This window comes from Salvelinus alpinus, chromosome 17 (assembly GCF_045679555.1).
Source record: "Salvelinus alpinus chromosome 17, SLU_Salpinus.1, whole genome shotgun sequence".
Lineage (NCBI taxonomy): Eukaryota > Metazoa > Chordata > Actinopteri > Salmoniformes > Salmonidae > Salvelinus > Salvelinus alpinus.
The window spans coordinates 47,751,745-47,779,029 of NC_092102.1; the positions used below are offsets into that span (position 1 = coordinate 47,751,745).

A 27,285-nucleotide genomic window follows, 5' to 3' on the forward strand; every position below is an offset into this window, starting at 1 on the left:
GGCAGTGTGCAAATAGCCTGTCTTTTCTTGAGAGCGAGGTCTGCCTATGGTGGCCTTTCTCAATAGCAAGGCTATGCTCACTGAGTCTGTAGATAGTCAAAGCTTTCCTTAAGTTTGGGTCAGTCACAGTGGTCAGGTATTCTGCCACTGTGTACTCTCTGTTTAGGGCCAAATAGCATTCTAGTTTGCTCTGTTCTTTTGTTAATTCTTTCCAATGTGTCAAGTAATTCTGTTTTTGTTTTCTCATGATTTGATTGGGAGTAATTGTGTTGCTGTCCTGGGGCTCTGTGGGGTTTGTTTGTGAACAGAGCCCCAGGACCAGCTTGCTTAGGGGGCTCTTCTCCAGGTTAATTTCTCTGTTATGGAAGGTTTGGGAATCGCTTCCTTTTAGGTGGTTGTAGAATTTAAAGACTCTTTTCTGGATTTGGATAATTAGCTGGTATCGGCCTAATTCTGTCTGGATGCATTATTTGGTGTTTAACATGTGTACACAGCGGATATTTTTTCAGAATTCTGCATGCAGAGTCTCAATTTGGTGTTTGGAACATTTTGTGGATTCTTAGTTGGTGAGCGAACCCCAGACCTCACAGGCAGAAAGGGCAATGGGTTCTATAACTGATTCAAGCACTTTTAGACAGATCCTAATTAGTATGTCAAATTGTATGTTCCTTTTGATGGCATAGAAGGCCCTTCTTGCCTTGCCTCTCAAAGTATAGTTTTTTGTTTGCTATAAGGCAACGGTGTCTAGATGAAATTTGTATATTTGGAACACCATCATTATTGTCTTACTGAGGTTTACTGTCAGGGCCCAGGTCTGTCAGGGCCCAGGTCTGTCAGGGCCTAGGTCTGACAGAATCTGTGCAGAAGATCTAGTAGCTGCTGTAGGCCATCCTTGGTTGGAGACAGAAGCACCAGATGATCAGCAAACAGTAGACATTTGACTTCAGATTCTAGTAGGGTGAAGCTGGGTGCTGCAGACTGTTCTAGTGCCCTCACCAATTTGTTGATATACAGTACCAATCAAAAGTTTGGACACACCTACTCATTCAAGGGTTTTCTTTATTTTTACTATTTTCTACATTGTAGAATAATAGTGAAGACATCAAAACTATGAAATAACAGATATGGAATCATGTAGTAACCAAAAAGTGTTAAACAAATCAATATCAAAGTTATTTGTCGCGTGCGCCGAATACAACAGTGAAAATGCTTACTTACAGGCTCTAACCAATAGTGCAATTTCTAAGTTAGAAAAAAAAGGTATTAGGTGAACAATAGGTAAGTAAAGAAATAAAAACAACAGTAAAATGACAGGCTATATACAGGCACTGGTTAGTCGGGCTGATTGAGGTAGTATGTACATGTAAATATGGTTAAAGTGACTATGCATATATGATAAACAGAGAGTAGCAGTAGCGTAAAAGAGGGGTTGGCGGGTGGTGGGTGGTGGGTGGCGGGACACAATGCAGATAGCCCGGGTAGCCAATGTGCACCGGTTGGTGGGTGCACCGGTTGGGCACCGGTTGGTGGGGATAATTGAGGTAGTATGTATATGAATGTATAGTTAAAGTGACTATGCATATATGATAAACAGAGAGTAGCAGCACCGTAAAAAGAGGGCTTGGGGGGGCGGCACACAATGCAAATAGTCCGGGGAGCCATTTGATTACCTATTTAGGAGTCTTATGGCTTGAGGGTAAAAACTGTTGGGAAGCCTTTTTGTCCTAGACTTGGCACTCCGGTACCGCTTGCCATGCGGTAGTAGAGAGAACAGTCTATGACTGGGGTGGCTGGTGTCTTTGAAAATGTTTAGGGCATTCCTCTGACACCGCCTGTTGTAGAGGTCCTGGATGGCAGGCAGCTTTGCCCCAGTGATGTACTGGGCCGTACGCACTACCCTCTGTAGTGCCTTGCTGTCGGAGGCCGAGCAGTTGCCATACCAAGCGGTGATGCAACCAGTCAGGATGATCTCGGTGTTGCAACTGTAGAACCGTTTGAGGATCTGAGGACCCATGCCAAAGCTTTTAGTTTCCTGAGGGGGAATAGGCTTTGTCGTGCCCTCTTCACGACTGTCTTGGTGTGTTTGGACCATTCTAGTTTGTTGGTGATGTGAACACCAAGGAATCACCATCTCCTTAGTCTTGGTTACGTTGAGGGATAGGTTGTTATTCTGTAACCACGCGGCCAGGTCTCTGACCTCCTCCCCATCTCATCGTTGAAATCTTAATGATGGTGATGGAGTCGTGGATGAACAGGGAGTACAGGAGGGGACTGAGCACGCACCCCTGAGGGGCTCGTGTTGAGGATCAGCGTGGCAGATGTGTTGCTACCTACCCTTACCACCTGGGGGCGACCTGTCAGGAAGTCCAGGATCCAGTTTCAGAGGGAGGTGTTCAGTCCCAGGATCCTTAGCTTAGTGATGAGCTCTGAGGGTACTATGTTGTTGAACGCTGAGCTGTAGTCAATGAATAGCATTCTCACATAGGTGTTCCTTTTGTCGAGGTGGGAAAGGGCAGTGTGGAGTGCAATGGAGATTGCATCATCTGTGGATCTGTTTGGGCGGTATGCAAATTGGAGTGAGTCTAGGGTTTCTGGGATGATGGTGTTGACGTGAGCCATGACCAGCCTTTCAAAGCACTTCATGGCTACGGACGTGAGTGCTATGGGTCTGTAGTCATTTAGGCAGGTTGCCTTCATGTTCTTGGGCACAGGGACTATGTTGGTCTGCTTGAAACATGTTGGTATTACAGACTCAATCAGGGACATGTTGAAAATGTCAGTGAAGACACCTGCCAGTTGGTCAGCACATGCCCGGAGCACACGTCCTGGTAATCCGTCTGGCCCCGCAGCCTTGTGAATGTTGACCTGTTTAAAGGTCTTACTCACGTCGACTACGGAGAGCGTGATCGCACAGTCGTCCGAGACAGCTGATGCTCTCATGCATGCCTCAGTATTGCTTGCCTCGAAGCAAGCATAGAAGTGATTTAGCTCGTCTGGTAGGCTCGTGTCACTGGGCAGCTCGCGGCTGTGCTTCCCTTTGTTGTCTATAATAGTTTGCAAGCTCTGCCACATAAGACGAGCATCGGAGCCGGTGTAGGACGATTCAATCTTAGCCCTGTTTTGGCACTTTGCCTGTTTGATGGTTCGTCAGAGGGCATAGCAGGATTTCTTATAAGCTTCCGGGTTAGAGTCCCGCACCTTGAAGGCGACAGCTCTACCCTTTAGCTCAGCGAACGTTGCCTGTAATCCATGGCTTCTGGTTGGGGTATGTACGTACAGTCACTGCGGGGATGACGTCCTCAATGCACTTATTGATAAAGCCAGTGACTGATGCTGTGTACTCAATGCCATCGGAAGAATCCCGGAACATGTTCCAGTCTGTGATAGCAAAACAGTCCTGTCGTTTAGCATCTGCTTCATCAAATCAAAACATATTTTAGATTTTAGATTCTTCAAAGTAGCCAACCTTTGCCTTGATGACAGCTTTGCACACTCTTGGCATTCCCTCAACCAGCATCACCTGGAATGCTTTTCTAACATTCTTGAAGGAGTTCCCACATATGCTGAGCACTTGTTAGCTGCTTTTCCTTTACTCTGCGGTCCAACTCATCCCAAACCATCTCAATTGGGTTGTGGTCGGGTGATTGTGGAGGCCAGGTCATCTGATGTAGCACTCCATCAATCTCCTTCTGGTCAAATAGACCTTACATAGCCTGGAGGTGTGTTGGTTCATTGTCCTGTTGAAAAACAAATGTCCCACTAAGCCCAAACCAGATGGGATTGCATATCGCTGCAGAATGCTGTGGTAGCAATGCTGGTTAAGAGTGCCTTAAATTCTAAATAAATCAGTAACAGTGTCACCAGCAAAGCACCCCCACACCATCACACCTCCTCCTCCATGCTTCACGGTGGGAACCACACATGCGGAGATCATTCGTTCACCTACTCTGCTTCTCACAAAGACAAGGCGTATGAAACCAAAAATGTCAAATTTGGACTCATCAGACCAAAGGACAGATTTCCACCGGTCTAATGTCCATTGCTCGTGTTTCTTGGCCCAAGCAAGTATCTTATTGGTGATCTTAAGTAGTGGTTTCTTAGCAGCAATTTGACCATGAAGGTCTGATTCACGCAGTCTCCTCTGAACAGTTGATGTTGAGATGTCTGTTACTTGAACTCTGTGAAGCATTTATTTGGGCTGCAATTTCTGAGGCTAGTAACTCTAATGAATTTATCCTCTGCAGTGGCTGTCCTCATGAGAGACAGTTTCATCATAGCGCTTGATGGTTTTTGCGACTGCACTTGAAGAAACTTTGAAAGTTCTTGAAATTTTTCGGGTTGACTGACCTGTTTTAAAGTAATGATTGGATTGTTATTTTTCTTTCCTTATTTGAGCTGTTCTTGCCATAATATGGACTTGGTATTTTACCAAATAGGGCTATCTTCTGTATACCACCCCTACATTGTCACAAATGATTGGCTCAAATGCAATAAGAAGGAAAGAAATTCCACAAATGAACTTTTAACAAGGCACACCTGTTAATTGAAATGCATTCCAGGGGACTACCTTATGAATCTGGTTGAGAGAATGTCAAGAGTGTGCAAAGCTGTCATCAAGGCAAAGGTTGGCTACTTAGAAGAATCTCAAATATAAAATACATTTTGATTTGTTTAACACTTTTTTGGTTATTACATGATTCCATATATGTTATTTCATAGTTTTGATGTCTTCACTATTATTCTACAATGTAGAAAATAGTCAAAATAAAGAAAAACCCTGGAAAGAGTAGGTGTGTCCAAACTTTTGATTGGTACTGTATGTGTTGAAGAGGGTGGGGCTTAAGCTGCATCCCTGTCTCACCCCCCTCCCCTCTCCCCCAGCCCTGTGGAAAGAAATGTGTGTTTTTTTGCCAATTCTTTCCATGTTTGTGTACATGGATTTTATAATGTCATTTGTTTTTCCCCCCCAACACCATTTTCCATCAATTTGTATAGCAGACCCTCATGCCAAATTGAATCTAAAGCTTTTTTTAAAAATCAACAAAGCATGAAAATACTTTGCCTTTGTTTTGGTTTGTTTGTTTGTCAATTGGGGTGTGCAGGGTGAATATGTGGTCTATTGTACTGGGGAGACCTAGTCAGTTGTACAACTGAATGCATTCAACTGAAATGTGTCTTCCGCATTTAACCCAAATGATCACCCCAATTTACACCTTTGTAAATTGTGGTGATCAGTCCTTGGTTCCAAACAGTGGGGAAGATGCCAGAGCTGAGGATGATGTTAAAGAGTTTAAGTATAGCCAATTAGAATTTGTGGTCTGTATATTTTATCATTTCATTTATGATACCATCAACCCCTCAGGCCATTTTGGGTTTGAGGGCTTGTATTTTGTCATGTAGCTCATTCAACGCAATTGGAGAATCCAGTGTGTTCTGGTAGTCTTTAGTAGTTGATTCTAAGATTTGTATTTGATCATGAATATGTTTTTGCTGTTTGTTCTTTGTTATAAGGCCAAAAAGATTGGAGAAGTGGTTTATCCACACATCTCCGTTTTAGATAGATAACTCTTCGTGTTGTTGTTTGTTTAGTGTTTTCCAGTGTTCCCAGAAGTGGTTAGTCTATGGATTCTTCAATTACATTGAGCTGATTTCTGACGTGTTGTTCCTTCTTTTTCCGTAGTGTATTTCTGTATTGTTTTAGTGATTCACCATAGTGAAGGCTTAGACTCAGATTTTCTGGGTCTCTATGTTTTTGGTTGGACAGGTTTCTCAATTTCTTTCTTAGGTTTTTGCATTCGTCATCAAACCATTTGTCATTGTTGTTCATTTTCTTCGGTTTTCTATTTGAGATTTTTTAGATTTGATAGTGAAGCTGAGAGGTCAAATATGCTGTTTGGGTTTTCTACTGCCAAGTTTACACCTTCACTATTACAGTGAAACATTTTGTCCAGGAATTTGTCTAGAAGGAATTACATTTGTTGTTTCCCAATTGTTTTTTGGTAGATTTCCACACTACTCACCTTCCATCTATAGCATTTCTTAATATTATTCAGTTCCTTTGGCTTTGATGCCTCATGATTGACTATTGCTCTGTTCAAGTAGAGTGTGATTTTGCTGTGGTCTCATAGGGGTGTCAGTGGACTGACTGAATGCTTTAAGAGACTGGGTTGAGGTCAGTGATAAAGTAGTCTACAGTACTACTGCCAAGAGATGAGCATTAGGTGTACCTACCATAGGAGTCACCTCAAAGCCTACCATTGACTACTGATAGGTTAGGATTTATGAGCTTTAACTATTATTAATCATTAGTTATAAAAGAGACATGAGGGGTGCCATAATGAAGCTTTGCAGGGAAAACGATCACATGGCAGTACAGATAAGGGGAGGAACCGTTTAAGGCCCAGATCATTCAGCTTCCTGACAGGCAATAATGATGCAATATTTGGCGATAAGGAGGAGACTCCACCCAAGGTGGGGTATGAATACTACCATGGATGGAACCATGTCTTTGTCTAATGCAGCTGTATTGACCCTCTGGGAAGAATAAACTTGGTTTGAGCTTTGGTTTCCTTTGAGTTTTTTACTCTGCATTAGAACCTAACACTATGTACATACCCAGCGTCCGACAGAGCTGCAGGAGTTGTGACCTGTTTTTGTTGGTTATGTTGTCGTAGTTGTGTCTAGGGGAAGCATATGGGGAGGGAATGCTGTCACCTCCAGGTAGGTGTTTGTCCCCCTGTGTGCTGAGGGTGTCAGGTTGCCACAGACTAGTACATGTCCCTGGGCCTGGAAATTGTTCATCTCCACCTCTTGGATGGAGAAGCTGTCATCGTTAAAGTATGGGGATTCTACTGGGGGTATATAGGAAGCACACATGAGGACATTTTTCTCTGTTGAGATAATTTCCTTATTAATTTCTAGACAGATGTAAAATGTTCCTGTTTTGACTAATATAATAGAGTGGGTTAGGTCTGTTAGGTCTACCAGATTAGCATACCCCTTGAGTCTCTTCCCTGTTTCACACCTGGTAGTTTGGTGGATGGGACTCTATACCATGTCTCCTCTATACCATGCTTCTTGTAGGATGACAATGTCTGTATTTCTGATTTCTTTGATGAAGTCTGGGTTCCTGCTCTTTAGGCCAAATGCAGATGACCTCAGACCTTGTATATTCCAGGTTGAGAGAGTAAAAGCTTTTTGTGTTCCATAGTGTCTAGTGTTGTTTTTGTGTGGTTTAGGCCTCGGACCATCACAGTAGGTGTGAGCAGAGCATGTTGAGCACCTGATACATACCTCTTAGGTCGCAGGATGGGGCTTGGGCTGGTGTAATAGTGGGGGTTGGGCCTGTTGCTCTGCTCACGGCCTGGGCATATGTCCTGCTGTCATGTTGAGGTCCTAGCCGCCGGGGGCAGGTCTGATATGGGGGGGGGGGGGGGGGCTATATTGGGTGTTGCCAGGGTTTGCTTGAGGTGGTCTTAGCTGGTTGGGGTGTGGCTGGTGATGCTGTGGTCTCTCTCTCTCTCCATCTCTCTCTCTATCATTGTCTCTCTCTCTCTCTTCTCCCCATCTCTGTCTCTGCTCTCTCTGGCTCTCCATCTTTCTCTTTCTATGCTATCTCTGTCTCTACTCTCTCCATCTCTACTCTCTCTCTCTCTCTGCTCGCGCTGTCTCTGTTCTCTCTGTCTCTCAATCCAATTCAATTCATGCTTTGGGAAACATATGTTTACATTGCCAAAGCAAGTGAAATAGATAATAAACAAAAGTGAAATAAAAAATACAATAAAGTTCCAAAGGAATAGAGACATTTCAAATGTCTATTGTAACGAGGTGTAAATAATTAAAGTACAAAAGGGAAAATAAATAAACATAAATGTGGATTGTATTTACAATGGTGTTGTTCTTCATTGGTGGCCCTTTTCTTGTGGCAACAGGTCACAAATATTGCTGCTGTGATGGAACACTGTGGTATTTCACCCAATAGATATGCGAGTTCATCAAAATAGAATTTGCTGTGTGCACATAGCCTGTCTTCTCTTGAGATCCAGGTCTTCCTATGGCGGCCTCTTTCAATAGCAAAGCTATGCTCACTGAGTCTGTACATAGTCAAAGCGTTCCTTAATTTTAGGTCAGTCACAGTGGTCAGGTATTCTGCCACTGCGTACTCTCTGTTTAGGACCAAATAGCATTCTAGTTTGCTGTGTTTTTTTTGGTTAATTCTTTCCAATGTGTCAAGTAATTATCTTTTTGTTTTCTCATGATTTGGTTGGGTCTAATTGTGTTGCTGTCCTGGGGCTCTGTAGGTTTCTTCTCCAGGTTCATCTCTCTGTAGGTGATGGCTTTGTTATGGAAGGTTTAGGAATCGCTTCCTTTTAGGTAGTTGTAGAATTTAACGGCCCTTTTCTGGATTTTGGTCGTTAGCGGGTATCGGCCTAACTCCCCTCTGCATGCATTATTTGGTGTTTTATGTTTGTACAATGGAGGATATTTTTGCGTGCAATTTGGCGTTTAGAACATTTTGTGAATTATTGGGTTGTAAGCGGACCCCAGACCTCACAACCGTAAAGGGCAATGGGTTCTATAACTGATTCAAGTATTTTTAGCCAGATCCTAATTGTATGTCAAATTTGATGTTCCTTTTGATGGCGTAGAAGGCCCTTCTTGCCTTGTCTCTCAGATCGTTCACTGCTTTGTGGAAGTTACCTGTGGTGCTGATGTTTAGGCCGAGGTATGTATCGTTTTTTTGTGTGACCTAGGGCAACGGTGTCTAGATGGAATTTGTATTCGGGGTCATGGCAACAGGAACTTTTTTGGAACACCATCATTATTGTCTTACTGAGATTTACTGTCAGGGCCCAGGTCTGTCAGGGCCCATGTCTGTCAGGGCCCAGGTCTGTCAGGGCCCAGGTCTGACAGAATCTGTGCAGAAGATCTATGTGCTGCTGTAGGCCATCCTTGGTTGGGGACAGAAGCACCAGATCATCCGCAAACAGTAGACATTTGACTTCAGATTCGAGTAGGGTGAAGCTGGGTGCTGCAGACTGTTCTAGTGCCCTCGCCAATTGGTTGATATAATTTACATGTTGAAGAGGGTGGGGCTCAAGCTTCATCCCTGTCTCACCCCAAGGCCCTGAGGAAAGAAATGTGTTTTTTCGCCGATTTTTTTTTTGTGTGTGTACATTTTATAATGTCGTATGTATTTCCCCCAACACCGCTTTTCACCAATTTGCAAAGCAGAACCTCATGCCAAATTGAGTCCAAATATTATTTTAAATCAACAAAGCATGAGAAGACTTTGCGTTTGTTTTGGTATGTTTGTTTGTTAATTAGGGTGTGCAGGCTGAACACATGGTCATTTGGTAAGCAGCCAATTTGACATTTGCTCAGTACATTGTTTTCACTGAGGAAATGTACGAGTCTGTTGTTAATGATAATGCAGAGGATTATCCCAAGGTTGCTGTTGACGCATATCCCACAGTAGTTATTGGGGTCAAATTTGTCTCCACTTTTGTAGATTGGTTCCACGTATTGGGGAAAATGCCAGAGCTGAGGATGATGTTAAAGAGTTAAAGTATAACCAATTGGAATTTGTGGTCTCTCTCTCTCTCTTTGCTCTCTCTGTCTCTCTTTCTATCTCTCTCTCTCTCTCTCTGCTCTCTCTGTCTCTACTCTCTCTTTATCTCTCTGGGCTGGCAGACAGGCAGGGGCCAGAAGGGGGTAAGGAGATTCACAAGGCTTCTCAAGCAGAGGAAAGACAGGCAGGCAGAGGATCATCGGGGGGCAGAGTCGGAGGCAGGGGGGCAGGGAGGGATGAGAAGAATCACAAGGCGTATCACACAGAGGACAAGGCTCAGTGTAGTTCCTTATTAAAAAAACGAAATCCTTATTCAATCTTGTTCTGAGTGCAGCTCTACCGAATTCTTGCCCTCGAGGCAGAGTTGACCTTAGAGCAAGATAGAATAAAGAAAGTCTAATTTGGTTGTCACAACAGGTTTACACACATCAATAACACATCCCCTCTCATCCTCTTGACTAAAGTTCTGGAATAATTGTGGATTATATCAGCCAATAGCAATGGAACACTACACAATCAAATTCCTCACATCTCCACCACTCAACACGTTCTTCAAAACACTGAAATCTGATTCAGAGGGGTTGAGTTAAAAAAACATTTCAGTTGAATGCATTCTGTTGTACAACTGACTAGGTATCCCCCCTTTCTGTTGTACAACTGACTAGGTATCCCCCTTTCTGTTGTACAACTGACTAGGTATCCCCCTTTCTGTTGTACAACTGACTAGGTATCCCCCTTTCTGTTGTACAACTGACTAGGTATCCCCCTTTCTGTTGTACAACTGACTAGGTATCCCCCCTTTCTGTTGTACAACTGACTAGGTATCCCCTTTCCCCTAATTTCCTTTGATAAGTGTGTGTGAGAAAGAAAGGGTGAAAAACCAAGATGACATTCACATCAGACCTTTAGAAAAGTGAGTCATCTGTGGGCTTTTCTAATGAGTTTTGAGGTCTTGTCTGTCTCACGACAATACTATGGGTACATAGCTCAGAACACATCACACAGACTCACTCACACACACTCACACACACACTCACACACACAGTGGTGTAGTGGAGGGTATACGCAGGTATACGCCCTATACCCATTTATTTTTCAATGGGCATTTGTAACCGGTCTGAAATGGCTAGGTAGTTAGTGGTGCACGCAAGTAGCGTTTCAATCGGCAATGTCACTCGCTCTGAGACCTTGAAGTAGTTGTTTCCCCTTTCTCTGCAAGGGACGTGGCTTTTATGTTTATTTTTTTGAACGGTAGGTTACACTGCTTTTGAGGTAACTGTTGTCAATGTGTTCAGAGGGTCTCTGGTTCGAATCCAGGTTGTGGCAAGGAAAAGGACGGAAACGATACTGTTACATTGGTGCCGTGACACGGATCACTCTGAAGGAGTGGGAGGAGGGCTCTGAAGGGCTCTGAAGGAGGAGGAGTGTAGCTGGTGTGAAATGGCTAGCTAGTTAGCGGTGCACGCTAGTAGCATTGGTGACATCACTTCCTTTGAGACATAGAAGCCGTTGTTTCTCTTGCTCTGCAAGGACCACAGATTTTGCGGTGCGATAGGTAACGATACCTCTTGGGTGACTGTTGTCGATATGTTTAGAGGGTCCATGGTTCGAGCCCAGGGTGGGGCAAGGAGAGGGAAGTTAGTAATATTGTTATATATTGCGTAAACTCGCTTCTTAATCTCCACGATGAATATCAAAGTAGTGTAGTGGAGGTATATGATGTACCTTATCAATTAATAAGGCTGATGGAACAGATCAGAATGTTTAGCTTAAAATGTTGATCGACTATTATTTCTTCACATTTTAAGGGCGCAGCAATGTGCACACGGCGGTAGGCCTACATGCGAATGTTCCAAAAGGTAATTTGCAGGGAGGAAAAACAGTTCTAAAATGAGTACCTCTCATGTAAGCGGTTTCATGGACAGAGATGGAAATATCTGTTAGAAATTTAGAAAGAGGGGAGATCTAAAGATGCAACAACTAGCAAAGGCCGCTAATATGACTACGATAATGCCTTTGGCTGCTAGGTTGCTGTCCCCCACGATAAAATCTGTGAGGGGATTGTTGATCTGTGTCCGTCCGTTAGTACGTTAGTTCGTACGTTAGTCACACACAATATCTCAGACAGCACTGGCTCAATTTTTACGAAACTTGGGTGAATCATGCATCTTGAAATAGAGATCTGGCATGAACAAAATTACACTGATTGGCCAGACGGTGGCGCTATAACAAGATATAAAAAATGCTAACTAAAGTCACGAAATTCGATACATAGTTCCCTCTCCTCACAAGGAGCAAATGTGCCTCAGATTCCCACGTGAATGTTTAAGATCTGCCATGATGGATTTTCCGCCATTTAGAATGTTGTGAAAAACACTTAAAACGCTACTCTTCTGACACCGAATGACCGATCTGCACATTTACATTTACATTAAAGTCATTTAGCAGACGCTCTTATCCAGAGCGACTTACAAATTGGAAAGTTCATACATATTCATCCTGGTCCCCCCGTGGGGAATGAACCCACAACCCTGGCGTTGCAAGCGCCATGCTCTACCAACTGAGCCACACGGGACCACAGGCCCTATGCACGAAACCTAATATGTGGTATCTATGGACAAAGATCTCTCAACGCAATATTTTCCAGACTAGTACCTAAAACACTGACCAAATAAACATTCACGTGGGTGTGGTCTGGCACATAAATCAGTCAAGGATATTCGTATTGTAACAACATTTGGTGCACATGTTGCTAACACTGCCAAGACTCAACATATGCAATAACATTCATATCGACCACACAGTGGTGCTATAACAGGCAAATGTTTATATCTCTTGATCTGCTTGACTCAGAGTGATGAAATTTGGCACACATGCTCAGGGATATGAGTCTAGCTAACCCAGATACACTCCAACAGCTAACCCACGTGATATCTCAGACACTACTGGCCCTATTTTGACTAAACTTGGGTGAATGACTTGTCTTGTCATTGTGATCCAACATTTACTAAATGACTCTGATTGGCCCAATGGGGGGGTGCTGCATCATTCACGGGGGAAGACATTGTTTACCGTTGCCTTGTTTGGGTTGACATGAGGTGGAAACAATGTTGGCTCAATCAGTTTTTTCCCAGTGGGAACCATCTTCTGGTATATGGAAAGGCTTTCCCAAAAACATTCTCAATAAAATGTTAACGAGCTAGGCCTTCCTGGCAGAATGATAGCATGATAATTTGCATCAATCCAGTTTTGTGCTATCTCCATCTCCACTCCATCTCATGTGCTAACCAAACAACAGTGCTAGGTGCCTGTGCACTTTTACAACAACAACAAAAAAACTACATTTCCCTAGATTTTTCCCAGACCTCAAAGTGGTCTCCTGACATGGTTTAAACATTGTTATGGATTTACTTAGAACATCCAATTTAGTTGACACAGGGGGGAAAAGAAACACATTTGAAACCTGTGCATTTCTGACTCAGTTGACAGCCTCATTTATCTATTTCAATAGTAGGTCCTACTAATAGCCTACTTGAACAGCGTGGGTTGGCCTGACTCTGAAAGAACAATGTCATTTTAGGTAATGTCTCTGTTTCTCTGGCGGGCCGTTTGGGATATTTTTTGCAAAATTAGAGTATACCCACTTCTCCAGGCACCACTGTACGCACACACGCACACACATGCACACGCGCACGCACACACACACATACACACACCATCTGTAGATAAGATTCAGGATGCTAATGGGTGGTAAATGTTTGTTCAGGATGTGAAAAATGAATCCATTACGTCCAAATATAGAGTCTGGTTGTCACTCCAGGCTCTGGGGACTTTGGGGAGCTGTGATGTGATGAGATGCTTTACACAGTGTGTGTGTGTGTGTGTGTGTGTGTGTGTGTGTGTGTGTGTGTGTGTGTGTGTGTGTGTGTGTGTGTGTGTGTGTGTGTGTGTGTGTGTGTGTGTGTGTGTGTGTGTGTGTGTGTGTGTGTGTGTGTGTGTGTGTGTGTGTGTGTGTGTGTGTGTGTGTCAGGCAGCAGCAGGCCTATTCAAGCAGAGAATAATTGCTGCCAGTCTGACAGCCAGATGGTAATGAAGGGAATTATAGGTTGAGGCTTTTCTGTATCTCTCTTGTCTTGTTCAATGCCTCCAAGCCTCCTGTTTCAAATCAAACTCTTGATTTAGGTGATAAAACACTGAATCATGCACCACCAAAAATAAATCGCATTGTGTTGCTAGTATTCACCTGAGAAGGTATACCGTCACAATTCAAACCCTAGAAAATCTACTCCGACATCATTTCTGTCTCATTCAATCCCTTCAAGCATCCTGTTTCAAAGCAGGCTAGTCATACCATGTGAATGATAAAACCACATTGTGCCATACCATTTCCACCAATTAAAAGCTGCTAAAAAAGGTGAGTTGGTGTTGTAAATATATTAAAATATATCAAACATATTTATCAAATCAAGAGGGGGAGCGGGGGACAAGGACAGGGACCTACACATGTAGCTCAGTAGGTAGATCATGGCACTTGCAACGCCAGGGTTGTGGGTTCGATTCCCACGGGACCAGGATGAAAATGTATGCACACACTACTGTAAGTCCCCCTTGATAAGAGCACCTGCTAAATTACTAAAATGTAAATGATGCTAGTTCTGAAGCTGGCTGTTACCAGACCTGGGACTACTGCCTCACTGTACTCATCTAAGGGTTATTCCCACAGAGGTTAAATTGTGCCTCACTGTTGAACCAGACAGTTGATGTAAAGCTGATCAATAGATTTCCCAGTAAAGCTTCAGGTGAAACGTGACTTATTCTACTCTGGGTTGTTATGGTTCTCAGGGTTGTCATGGTGAGGATAAGAGGGTTCTGAATAATGGGTAGTATGGCTTTGAGGTTGTCTAGGTTTCGACCTATTGACCTCGAGTCTGCAGCCTCCTTTGTCATTGTATTCACAGTTACCATTCCCATCCGTTCCTCCAATTCAGAGTGTTCGTTGTGTGTAGGACCTATGGTTGCGGTGGGATCCGTGTTTCTGAGAGAGAGAGAGAGAGAGTCAGTGCCTGCGTGCCTGTCTGTGGCTCAACCTACCAGTGCGTATGGTGTGCTCTCCTCCAGTGCATGAGAAGTCCCCAGAGGTAAGCAGGAAGCAGGTTGCCTCTTTCTTGGTGGCCTTGTTCCCCCTGACCGACCGGGCGTGTTTACGGCCGTGGCCGTGCCGTAGGTTCCACTTCTCGCTGGGTGACAGCGGCTGGGTCAGGCTGCACCCCTCATCCGACGACAGAGTCAAGTTGGCGTCTCCGTTCTGCTTGGAGTCTGACAGGAGGACAGACTTGGTTCATAAAGCATAGGATCTAGGATCAGGTCCTCCCTGTCCACATCATCTTAGTCATTAGGGTATAAATGGCTAAACTGATCCATGATCAGCACTCCTACTCTGACAGAGTCATGTCGGTGTCTCCATTTTGCTCGTATCCCCAACTAAGGGTCTCAGACTAGAAGTGCTGATCAAGGATCAGGTTCCTCTGTCCTGCTCATGTTATCATATTCAATATGCTTTAAAAATTATTTAAAAATCCATGATCAGCACTCCTACTCTGAGACTCTTTGTGAATACAAGCCGACCCAGACCTGGGTTCAAAATACTATTTGTAATAAATTCAATACTTTAGCTGGACTTGACCAAGACCCAAACCAAGACCTAAAATGTACAACTGTTTCATAACCCCCATTCAAATCCTCCCTGTACCCCAACATTGTTCCCCTAACCCCTGGTGTGAAAAAGTGTCACCTTCAATTTCATAGGTAACGCAGTGAAACAGGCATAAGTGTCAAGTGGGTATGGAGGGCTGGAGTCTTGGACAGTGCTTTTCAGTTTTCAGAACAGGTTATTGTCAAGCTATGAGCACACAGCCATGAGCACACAGCCATGCAAACTGCATAGACAAACATTGGCAGTAGAATGGCCTTACTGAAGAGCTCAGTAACTTTCAACAGGGCACCGACATTGGATGCCACCTTTCCAACATTTTTTATTTATTTAACTAGGCAGGTCCTTCCCAAATTGTGCACCACCCTGCCAGGCGCAATGGAACCAATGGACTATTCTCCAAAGTTCTAACCCCGCCCATTTGGAAGCAAAGGGTGAAACTATTGAACATGTTTTGAGTAGTATTTGAACCCAGGTCTGCAAGAGACACAAGGCCCGGACTGACAGTAAATGCCAAAGATTTTACTCAACATCTCCTCAGGTTTTAGAGAGAAGGTTAAACTACAGAGCCACAATGTAACGTTACTGTGAAAACACACATTTTCTCCCTGGGCGAACTCTGAAATGAACCTGAAATGAACCTAATGTATTAAATGAAATTAACCTAATGTATTATCTGGGAAGGGTATGAGAAGGATTGTATCACGTTGTGTTACTGTCTTCAGGGCTAGGTACAGTAAGCCTATTTTATTACTTTATTATCGGGGGGGGGGGGAAGTACATGATTACAGTAGAAAAGAAACCGTTTGTAAAACAACACTGCAAATACAACATCATCTAATACCTATTGGTGTAAAAATGCACTACTGTAGTATTCATTACTAACGCCTTCAATTTGAGTTTGAATGGGTAAAATGAGTGATGGTATAAATGAATGGTAAATCCATTTATCATTATGGTCGTTGGTTCGTACACAATGATTCCGTTTGATGTGTAAAGGAAGGAAGTGGGTTTGGAAAAGTTTGAATGACGTCTGAGTGTGAATGGGTGGAATGGTTGATGGTTCTGAATAACGAAACATCCACTTATCATTGTGGCCTACGATATATCATAACGATGCTTCCAACACATACTGGTACAGGGATGGGTCGATAAAGCATGGTGTATGGAGTGATATTACTGCCAACAGAATTTGAAATTGGATTTAAATCATTTTGAATGTGTCTCTGACCTGAGTTGTTCTAGCTGATTTTCTCATACCAATGCTTCAGAAACATTGAAGTGTGTAGGGAATAAATAGAGTATAGGGGGAAATTAGTGACAAAACATTGATGTTTAATATTCAGATTCTAATTTGAATTGGTCTGACCTGAGCGGTTCCTGTTGATATTATCCTCTGCAGCCAGAGGACACGTATCACTCTGAGTACTGTCCCTGGGAGAGTTAGCGACAGACTTCCCGAACGAGGCCGTGTCCGTGGGAGCGTCCGGGTTCGGATTGTGCGCCTTCTTCTTCTTAGGCAGCTTCTGTTTAGCCATGGCCAGGGAGTAGTACATCCCAAAGTTATTGACTATAACAGGCACGGGCATGGCGATGGTCAGCACCCCCGCCAGGGCGCACAGCGCGCCCACCATCATGCCCAGCCACGTCTGGGGGTACATGTCCCCATAGCCCAGGGTGGTCATGGTGACCACGGCCCACCAGAAGGAAATGGGGATGTTTTTGAAGTGGGTGTGTTTAGAGCCGCGAGGGTCGTCCGGTTGGGCCCCTATCCGCTCTGCGTAGTAGATCATCGTGGCGAAGATGAGGACGCCCAACGCCAGGAAGACAATAAGCAGGCAGAACTCGTTGACGCTGGCTCTCAACGTGTGGCCGAGAACCCTCAGACCGACGAAATGCCTGGTCAGCTTGAAGATCCGGAGGATCCGGACGAAGCGGACCACCCGCAGAAACCCCAGTATGTCGGAGGCTGCTTTAGAGGAGGACAGGCCGCTGAGGCCCATCTCCAGGTAGAAGGGCAGGATGGCCACGAAGTCAATGACGTTTAACATGTTCTTGATGAAGAGCAGCTTGTCGGGGCAGCAAACGATGCGGACGAAGAACTCCAGGGTGAACCAGACCACACAAACGCCCTCCACCACTGTCAGAATGGGCTTGGTCACCACCTAAAGTAGATCACATTATGGATTAGATTATACATTATGTTAGATTATACATTAGATTATACATTACATTAGATTACAGATTAGATTATACATTAGATTCGATTACACATTAGATTATAAATTAGATTATACATTAGAGTACAGATTAGATTATACATTACATTAGATTATAGATTAGACTATACATTAGATTATACATTCTATTAGATTATACATTACATTAGATTATACATTAGACTATACATTAGATTATACATTCTATTAGATTATACATTACATTAGATTATACATTACATTACATTATGCATTAGATTATACATTCTATTAGAGTATACATTAGATTAGAGTATACACTAGATTTGATTGTAGATTACATTATACATTAGATTATACATTCTATTAGAGTATACATTAGATTAGAGTATACACTAGATTTGATTGTAGATTACATTATACATTAGATTATTGAATTTCAATTCAGGGATCATTGAAGTATCAATCTATTAATCTATATATTATCTAAATTCATTTGGTCACTAAAATGTGCTTAAAAATGATACAAGACAATACAGTACAATATAATACAGTACAATGCAGTACAATACAATACAATGCAGTACAATACAATACAGTACAATACAATGCAGTACAATACAGTACAATACAGTACAATGCAGTACAATGCAATACAGTACAATACAATACAGTACAATACACTGCAGTACAATACAATACAATACAATACAGTAGGGTACAATATAATATAGTACAATACTATACAGTACAACACAGTACCATACAATATAGTACCATAAAATACAGTACAATACAGTACCATACAATACAGTATAATACAGTACCGTACAATACAATACAGCACAGTACAATACAGTACAATACCATACAGTACAATACAGTGCAATACAGTACAGTACAATACAGTACAGTACAATACAGTACAATACAGTACAGTACAATACAGTACCATACAGTACAGTACAATACAGTACCACACAGTACAATACAGTACAATACAGTACAGCACCATACAGTACAATACAGTACCATACAATACAGTACTATACAGTACCATACATTACAGTACAATACAGTACAATACAGGTGCGTACAGTACAATACAGTACAGTACAATACAGTACAATACAGTACCATACAGTGCAGTACAATACAGTACAGTACCATACAGTACAATACAGTGCAATAGAGTACAATACAGTACCATACAGTACAATACAGTGCAATAGAGTACAATACAGTACCATACAGTACAATACAGTACACTACAGTACCATACAGTACAATACAGTGCAATAGAGTACAATACAGTAGCATACAGTACAATACAATGCAATATAGTACAATACAGTACCATACAGTACACTACAGTACAATACAGTGCAATACAGTACCATACAGTACAATACAATGCAATATAGTACAATACAGTACCATACAGTACAATACAGTACACTACAGTACCATACAGTACAATACAGTGCAATAGAGTACAATACAGTACCATACAGTACAATACAATGCAATATAGTACAATACAGTACCATACAGTACACTACAGTACACTACAATACAGTACAATACATAGAAATATTAATAATAATCTAATGTATAATCTATACAAGGTCCAATACATGTAGGTCCCTATGCACAAACAATGAAATGATCACCATATTGTTTTCACCTGTCCATCTCAGATCTCCACTAGAGGCTAGAGGCTCTGGGTTCTCCACTAGAGGCTAGAGGCTTTGGGTTCTCCACTAGAGGCTAGAGGCTTTGGGTTCTCCACTAGAGGGTAGAGGCTCTGGGTTCTCCACTAGAGGCTAGAGGCTCTGGGTTCTCCACTAGAGGCTAGAGACTCTGGGTCCTCCACTAGAGGCTAGAGGCTCTGGGTTCTCCACTAGAGGCTAGAGGCTCTATGTTCTCCACTAGACTAGAGGCTCTGGGTTCTCCACTAGAGGCTAGAGGGTCTGGGTTGTCCACTAGAGGCTAGAGGCTTTGGGTTCTCCACTAGAGGGTAGAGGCTCTGAGTTCTCCACTAGAGGCTCTGGGTTCTCCACTAGAGGCTCTGGGTTCTCCACTAGAGGCTAGAGGCTCTGGGTTCTCCACTAGAGGCTCTGGGTTCTCCACTAGAGGCTCTGGGTTCTCCACTAGAGGCTAGAGGCTCTGGGTTCTCCACTAGAGGCTAGAGGCTCTGGGTTCTCCACTAGAGGCTCTGGGTTCTCCACTAGAGGCTCTGGGTTCTCCACTAGAGGCTAGAGACTCTGGGTTCTCCACTAGAGGCTCTGGGTTCTCCACTAGAGGCTAGAGGCTCTGGGTTCTCCACTAGAGGCTAGAGGCTCTGGGTTCTCCACTAGAGGCTAGAGGCTCTGGGTTCTCCACTAGAGGCTAGAGGCTCTGGGTTCTCCACTAGAGGCTAGAGGCTCTGGGTGCTCCACTAGAGGCTAGAGGCTCTGGGTTCTCCACTAGAGGCTCTGGGTTTTCCACTAGAGGCTAGAGGCTCTGGGTTCTCCACTAGAGGCTAGAGGCTCTGGGTTCTTTCTGGAAAGCATCATAGTCCATTGACAATGAGGATCCCTCTCTCTCTTACCTCCACTGAGACCACCACCTCCGTGTGGTTCCCCACCACCACGTGTTCCGTGCGGTTCTGCAGGTCATTGAAGTACTCGTGGGTCTCCAGACAGAACGTAGTGATGGAAACCAGAATGAAGAAGAGGGAGGCAAACGCTATGCCCTGAAACAAGACAATCAACCAGTCAATCACTCAATTAACCAAATCACTCAATTAACCAAATCACTCAATTAACCAATCACTCAATTAACCAAATCATTTAAATGTATTCATAAAGCCAGCAGTTTTCATAAAGTGTCTTTATGGTACAACTCAATAGTAACACTCAAAGTGCCTTCAGAGTACAACCGCTGCCCTGGGTTAAACAGTTTACAGAAGATAATCATGACAGGTGTCTACTCTGCCTCTGACCGATACCGACTGAATTTAGAGAGACCTTTTTACTGATACCGATAATAAGAATAAGTAGCCTTTACTCGAAGATTGTAATAAGTCTGCTCGTATGGGCTATTGCCAAATGGACAATTGATAGCTTACAACATTCAAAGTAGTAGTAGTAGGTTTTATTTGGTAATACAAATAAAAGTACCTGGTACACATTAATGTTATGAATTTATCGTTAACTGTATCTTTACCGTGATAATTCAGTCCATTTATTGGGATATGGATTTTTTTGGGGGGCCCATATCACTCTACTCTGACCTTAAACTCACCACTGAAAAGCTCATCATTCACCTGCTTTCCTGCTCATCTTCCACAATAACTCTGGTCTGTCTGTGTCTGTGTTAGCATTTGTGTTTGTGTTATCCATTGTGTTTGTGTTAGCATTTGTGTTTGTGTTATCCATTGTGTTTGTGTTATCCATTGGAAAACAAAATCCAAACAATGTACTGTCCTGCTAATTGATTTGTGTGGGAGGGCTGAAGTTAGAGATGGCAGGTACTAAGTGCCTGAATGGCATTGATGGGACATACAGGTATTTATCCAGCTGCCAGAGAAGGAGGAGGAGGAGGAGAGAAGTACAGTAGAGAGTTAATCCAATCTGTCCATGGTGATATAGTCAAGACTAATAACCCCTGAGTCCTATCACAGTCACAGCGCCGTCCCAAATTCCACACCATTCCCTACATAGTGCACTACTTTTGACCGGGGCATATAGGGCTCTCTTGTGAAAAGAAGTGCACTATATGGGAAAAAGGATGTCATTTCGAATGTACACTCAGACTATACAAGGGAATATGAAAACCGCTCATTTTCAGATGTGTTGATAGTCGATAGGTGACATTTGTCAACCTCCGTACAGTGGCCGCATCATAATCAACACCATGCTGTGATTAGTAGCTAGTTGACTATTGGCTAAATCACACTAAAGGCTAAATGGCACTAAAGGCTAAATCACACTAGGGGCTAAATCACACTAAGGGATAAATCACACTAAGGGGTAAATCACACTAAGGGCTAAATCACACTAGGGGTAAATCACACTAAGGGCTAAATCCCACTAAAGGCTAAATCACACTAAAGGCTAAATCACACTAGGGGTAAATCACACTAAGGGCTAAATCACACTAAAGGCTAAATGGCACTAAAGGCTAAATCACACTAGGGGTAAATCACACTAAGGGCGAAATCACAATAAAGGCTAAATCACACTAAGGACTAAATCACACTAAGGGCTAAATCACACTGAGGGCTAAATCACACTATAGGCTAAATCACATTATAAATCACACTAAGGGCTAAATCACACTAAAGGCTAAATCACACTGAGGGCTAAATCACACTACGGGCTAAATCACACTAAGGACTAAATCACACTAGGGGCTAAATCACACTAAAGGCTGAATCACACTAAAGGCTAAATCACACTACGGGATAAATCACACTAAAGGCTAAATCACATTAAGGGCTAAATCACACTAAGGGATAAATCACACTGAGGGCTAAATCACACTATAAATCACACTAAGGGATAAATCACACTAAGGGCTAAATCACACTGAGGGCTAAATCACACTAAGGGCTAAATCACACTAAAGGCAAAATCACACAAAGGGCTAAATCACACTAAAGGCTAAATCACACTAAAGGCTAAATCACACTAAAGGCTAGATCACACTAAGGGCTAAATCACACTAAGGGCTAAATCACACTAAGGGCTAAATCACACTAAGGACTAAATCACACTAGGGGCTACATCACACTAAAGGCTAAATCACACTAAAGGCTAAATCACACTAGGGCTAAATCCCACTAAAGGCTAAATCACACCAAGGGCTAAATCACACTATAGGCTAAATCACAGTAAGGGCTAAATCACACTAAAGGCTAAATCACATTAAGGGCTAAATCACACTAAAGGCTAAATCACACTAAGGGCTAAATCACACTAAAGGCTAAATCACACTAAGGGCTAAATCACACTAGGGGCTACATCACACTAAAGGCTAAATCACACTAAAGGCTAAATCACACTAGGGCTAAATCCCACTAAAGGCTAAATCACACCAAGGGCTAAATCACACTATAGGCTAAATCACAGTAAGGGCTAAATCACACTAAAGGCTAAATCACACTAAGGGCTAAATCACACTAAAGGCTAAATCACACTAAGGGCTAAATCACACTAAATGCTAAATCACACTAAAGGCTAAATCACACTAAAGGCTAAATCACACTAAAGGCTAAATCACACTAAATGCTAAATCACACTAAAGGCTAAATCACACTAAAGGCTAAATCACACTAAAGGCTAAATCACACTGAGGGCTAAATCACACTGAGGGCTAAATCACACTAAAGGCTAAATCACACTATAAATCACACTAAGGGCTAAATCACACTAAAGGCTAAATCACACTAAGGGCTAAATCACACTAAATGCTAAATCACACTAAAGGCTAAATCACACTAAAGGTTAAATCACACTAAAGGCTAAATCACACTAAATGCTGAATCACACTAAAGGCTAAATCACACTAAAGGCTAAATCACACTAAAGGCTAAATCACACTAAAGGCTAAATCACACTAAAGGCTAAATCACACTGAGGGCTAAATCACACTAAGGGCTAAATCACACTAAAGGCTAAATCACACTAAAGGCTAAATTATTAACTGCTCCATCATTATGGGTACATCACATTTTTTGATGTTTTTTTTTAATAGAATGAATACCATCAATCTTTATTGATGTAATAAAAAAGTGTGACATCTAAAGTACATCTCCACAAAGAAAAGCTTTAGTTCCTCTATCATCATTACAACATTCATCAGTTAGTGTAAAACAGCAGAGGGAGGGTCCCCTGGGTCTCTGTGTCCCCTGGGTCTCTGGGTCCCCTGGGTCCTCTGGGTCTCTGGGTCCCCTGGGTCCTCTGGGTCCCCTGGGTCTCTGAGTCTCTGGGTCCCCTGGGTCCCCTGGGTCTCTGTGTCCCCTGGGTCTCTGGGTCCCCTGGGTCCTCTGGGTCTCTGGGTCCCCTGGGTCCTCTGGGTCCCCTGGGTCTCTGAGTCTCTGGGTCCCCTGGGTCCCCTGGGTCTCTGTGTCCCCTGGGTCTCTGGGTCCCCTGGGTCCTCTGGGTCTCTGGGTCCCCTGGGTCCCCTGGGTGTCTGTGTCCCCTGGGTCTCTGGGTCCCCTGGGTCTCTGAGTCTCTGGGTCCCCTGGGTCCCCTGGGTCTCTGTGTCCCCTGGGTCTCTGGGTCCCCTGGGTCCTCTGGGTCCCCTGGGTCCCCTGGGTCTCTGTGTCCCCTGGGTCTCTGGGTCCCCTGGGTCTCTGTGTCCCCTGTGTCCCCTGGGTCCTCTGGGTCCTCTGGGTCCCCTGGGTCTCTGTCCCCTGTGTCCCCTGGGTCCCCTGGGTCTCTGGGTCCCCTGGGTCCCCTGGGTCTCTGGGTCCCCTGGGTCCCCTGGGTCCTCTGGGTCTCTGTGTCCCCTGGGTCCTCTGGGTCCCCTGTGTCCCCTGGGTCCTCTGGGTCCCCTGGGTCCCCTGGGTCCCCTGGGTCCTCTGGGTCCCCTGGGTCCCCTGGGTCCTCTGGGTCTCTGGGTCCTCTGGGTCCCCTGGGTCCCCTGGGTCCTCTGGGTCCTCTGGGTCTCTGGGTCCCCTGGGTCCCCTGGGTCCTCTGGGTCCTCTGGGTCTCTGGGTCTCTGGGTCCCCTGGGTCCTCTGGGTCTCTGGGTCCCCTGGGTCTCTGTGTCCTCTGGGTCCCCTGGGTCCTCTGGGTCCCCTGGGTCTCTGGGTCCCCTGGGTCGCTGGTACTTAGTCCCTGGTCCCTTGTCTCTGGTGTCTGGTCTTTGGTCTCTGGTCCAGGGTATCTGGGTCCTTGGTCCCCGGGCTCTGGTACCTGGGTTCCTGGTCTTTCTGGTGTCTGGTCTCTGGTCCCTTGTCTCTGGTCCCTGATCTCTGGTGTCTGATCTTCGGTCTCTGGTCCCTTGTCTCTGGTCCCTGATCTCTGGTGTCTGGTCTTTGGTCTCTGGTCCCTGGTCTCTGGTCCAGGGTATCTAGGTCCCTGGTCCCCGGGCTCTGATCTCTGGTCCCTTGGTCCCCGGGCTCTGGTACCTGGGTTCCTGGTGTCTGGTCTCTGGTCCCTGGTCTCTTTGGTCTCTGGAGTATAAGGTCTGGGAACTACAATAAGTATGACTTTTGATCGTAGAATGGGTGCTATAAATCTTGGGATGGAAAGACAAATATCTACAGAACATCTATCTGAGCCCATATAGTCTATCATCATAACAACATTAATCCATGTGTGTAAAGCACGGTCTCCTGGGTCTCTAGCCTCAGGGGTCACTCACAAGGCCCTCTTCTGCCCCACAGAGAGTGCAGGCCCCTGGGGTTTCTCCTGCACAACAGAGGAGTGTGGATCTGTGGGGCCAGCCAAAGTACAAAGACAGCCAGTCTGCCTGCCTCCCTAACTCCCTGTCCCTCCTTGTCCCTCCCTCCCTCCTTGTCTGTCTGCCTCCCTGTCTGGCTGCCTGCCTCCCTGTCTGTCTGTCTGGCTGCCTGCCTCCCTCCCTGTCTGCCTGCCTCCCTCCCTCCCTGTCTGTTTGCCTGCCTCCCTGTCCGTCTGCCTCCCTCCCTGTCTGCCTGTCTGTCTGCCTCCCTCCCTCCCTCCCTGTCTGCCTCCCTCCCTCCCTGTCTGCCTGCCTGCCTGCCTCCCTCCCTCCCTCCCTCCCTGTCTGTCTGCCTCCCTGTCTGTCTGTCTGCTCCTCTTTGTCTTTCAGAACGTGAAATGTTGAGTATGGCTCTGGAGAGTACCAGTGGCAAGCATATTTACACTGCACTGAGAGATACTGCAGACCTACAGTCTGTCCACACACACACACACACACACACACACACACACACACACACACACACACACACACACACACACACACACACACACACACACACACACACACACACACACACACACACACACACACACACACACACACACACACACACACACACACACACACACACACACACCATCTAAACTCATGCAGATGTTTCCATTGTGTCCCTTCATCAATAACCTCCTAGCTGAGACACAACACAGACAGACAGACAGAGAGACAGCTAGACAACCAGACAGACAGAGATCACACAGCTAGACAACCAGACAACCAGACAGACAGAGATCACACAGCCAGACACACAGACAACCAGACAGACAGAGATCATCCAGGAACAGTTTGGTGACGAACAATGCCTTTTCCAGCACGATGGCGCACCTTGCCATAAGGCAAAAGTGATAACTAAGTGGCTCGGGGAACAAAACATCGATATTTTGGGTCCATGGCCAGGAAACTCCCCAGACCTTAAAACTTCTTATGGCTGCAATCCCGTTAACGGGATGATATGACAACAGCCAGTGAAAGTGCAGGGCGCCAAATTCAAACAACAGAAATCTCAAAATTTAAATTCCTCAAACATACATGTGTCTTATACCATTTTAAAGGTAGTCTTGTTGTTAATCCCACCAAAGTGTCCGATTTCAAATAGGCTTTACAGCGAAAGCACCACAAACGATTATGTTAGGTCACTGCAAAATCACAGAAAAACACAGTCATTTTTCCAGCCAAAGACAGGAGTCACAAAAAGCAGAAATAGAGATCAAATTAATCACTAACCTTTGATGATCTTCATCAGATGACACTCATAGGACTTCATGTTACACAATACATATATGTTTTGTTCGATAAAGCTCATGTTTATATGCAAAAACCTCAGTTTACATTGGCGCCAAGTTCAGAAATGCCTCCAAAATATCTGGAGAAATTGCAGAGAGCCACGTCAAAGAACATAAATACTCATCATAAACTTTGATGAAAGATACATGTTTTACATAGAATTAAAGATACACTTGTTCTTAATGCAACCGCTGTGTCAGATTTCAAAAAGCTTTACGGCAAAAGCACAATATTCAATAATCTGAGAACAGCGTTCAGCCACAAAAGGAAGCCATACAGTTACCCGCCAAATTGTGCAGTCAACAAAACTCATAAAAAGCATTATAAGTCTTCACTTACCTTTGCTGATCTTCGTCGGAATACACTCCCAGGACTCCCACTTCCACAAGAAATGTTCGTTTTGTTCGGTAATGTCCATCATTTATGTCCAAATAGCTATTTTTGTTAGCGTGTTTGGTAAACAAATCCGAAGACAGAAAGCGCGTTCACTAAAAGCTGACGAAATGTAAAAAAGTCAGGATGTGACCCAGAAGTTAATTGACAGCATGCCAGGGCGGATTGCAGAGGTCTTGAAAAAGAAGGGTCAACACTGCAAATATTGACTCTTTGCATCAATTATTGATGTAATTGTCAATAAAAGCCTTTGACACTTATGAAATGCTTGTAATTATACTTCAGTATTCCATAGTAACATCTGACAAAAATATCGAAAGACACTGAAGCAGCAAACTTTGTGGAAATTTATATTTGTGTCATTCTCAAAACTTTTGGCCACGGCTGTATATCTTTGTGATGGTGATGTGTAAGGTACTGTTTAACACCTGAATCATAGAACACACCATTTCTATGGAGGATGAAGGCCAGCTCAATACTCTGTTCCATTGTCACCCCTGGTTAAATAACTTGCCTATAAAGCTACTTTCAAAAAGGCCATTCCTTATTTATCAGACTGACTCCTTCATATTGCACTCTAGTCTCTCTGGTTAATTAACATGTCTGTAGAGTTTCTGTAACTCCTTCATATTGCACTCCAGTCTCTCTGGTTAATTAACATGTCTGTAGAGT

General features: G+C 44.0%; 1 protein-coding gene across 2 annotated transcripts in view; it reads right to left on the bottom strand.

Annotated features, from left to right (window-relative positions):
- The window catches only part of LOC139543088 (voltage-gated potassium channel KCNC1-like), a 126,150-nt gene that overhangs the window by 19,213 nt on the left and 79,652 nt on the right, over positions 1–27,285 (bottom strand). Inside the window, exons 2-5 of one of the 2 annotated variants that reach the window (XM_071349239.1) lie at positions 20,073–20,216; positions 16,651–17,446; positions 14,663–14,887; positions 7,300–9,732 (exon numbers count right to left, since the gene is read on the bottom strand). In XM_071349239.1, the coding sequence (XP_071205340.1) occupies positions 9,725–9,732; positions 14,663–14,887; positions 16,651–17,446; positions 20,073–20,216 (1,173 nt within the window). In that variant the 3' untranslated portion in view covers positions 7,300–9,724. Of the gene's footprint in view, positions 1–7,299; positions 9,733–14,662; positions 14,888–16,650; positions 17,447–20,072; positions 20,217–27,285 lie in introns of those variants that run through there. The other variant, XM_071349238.1, reaches the window with a different exon arrangement.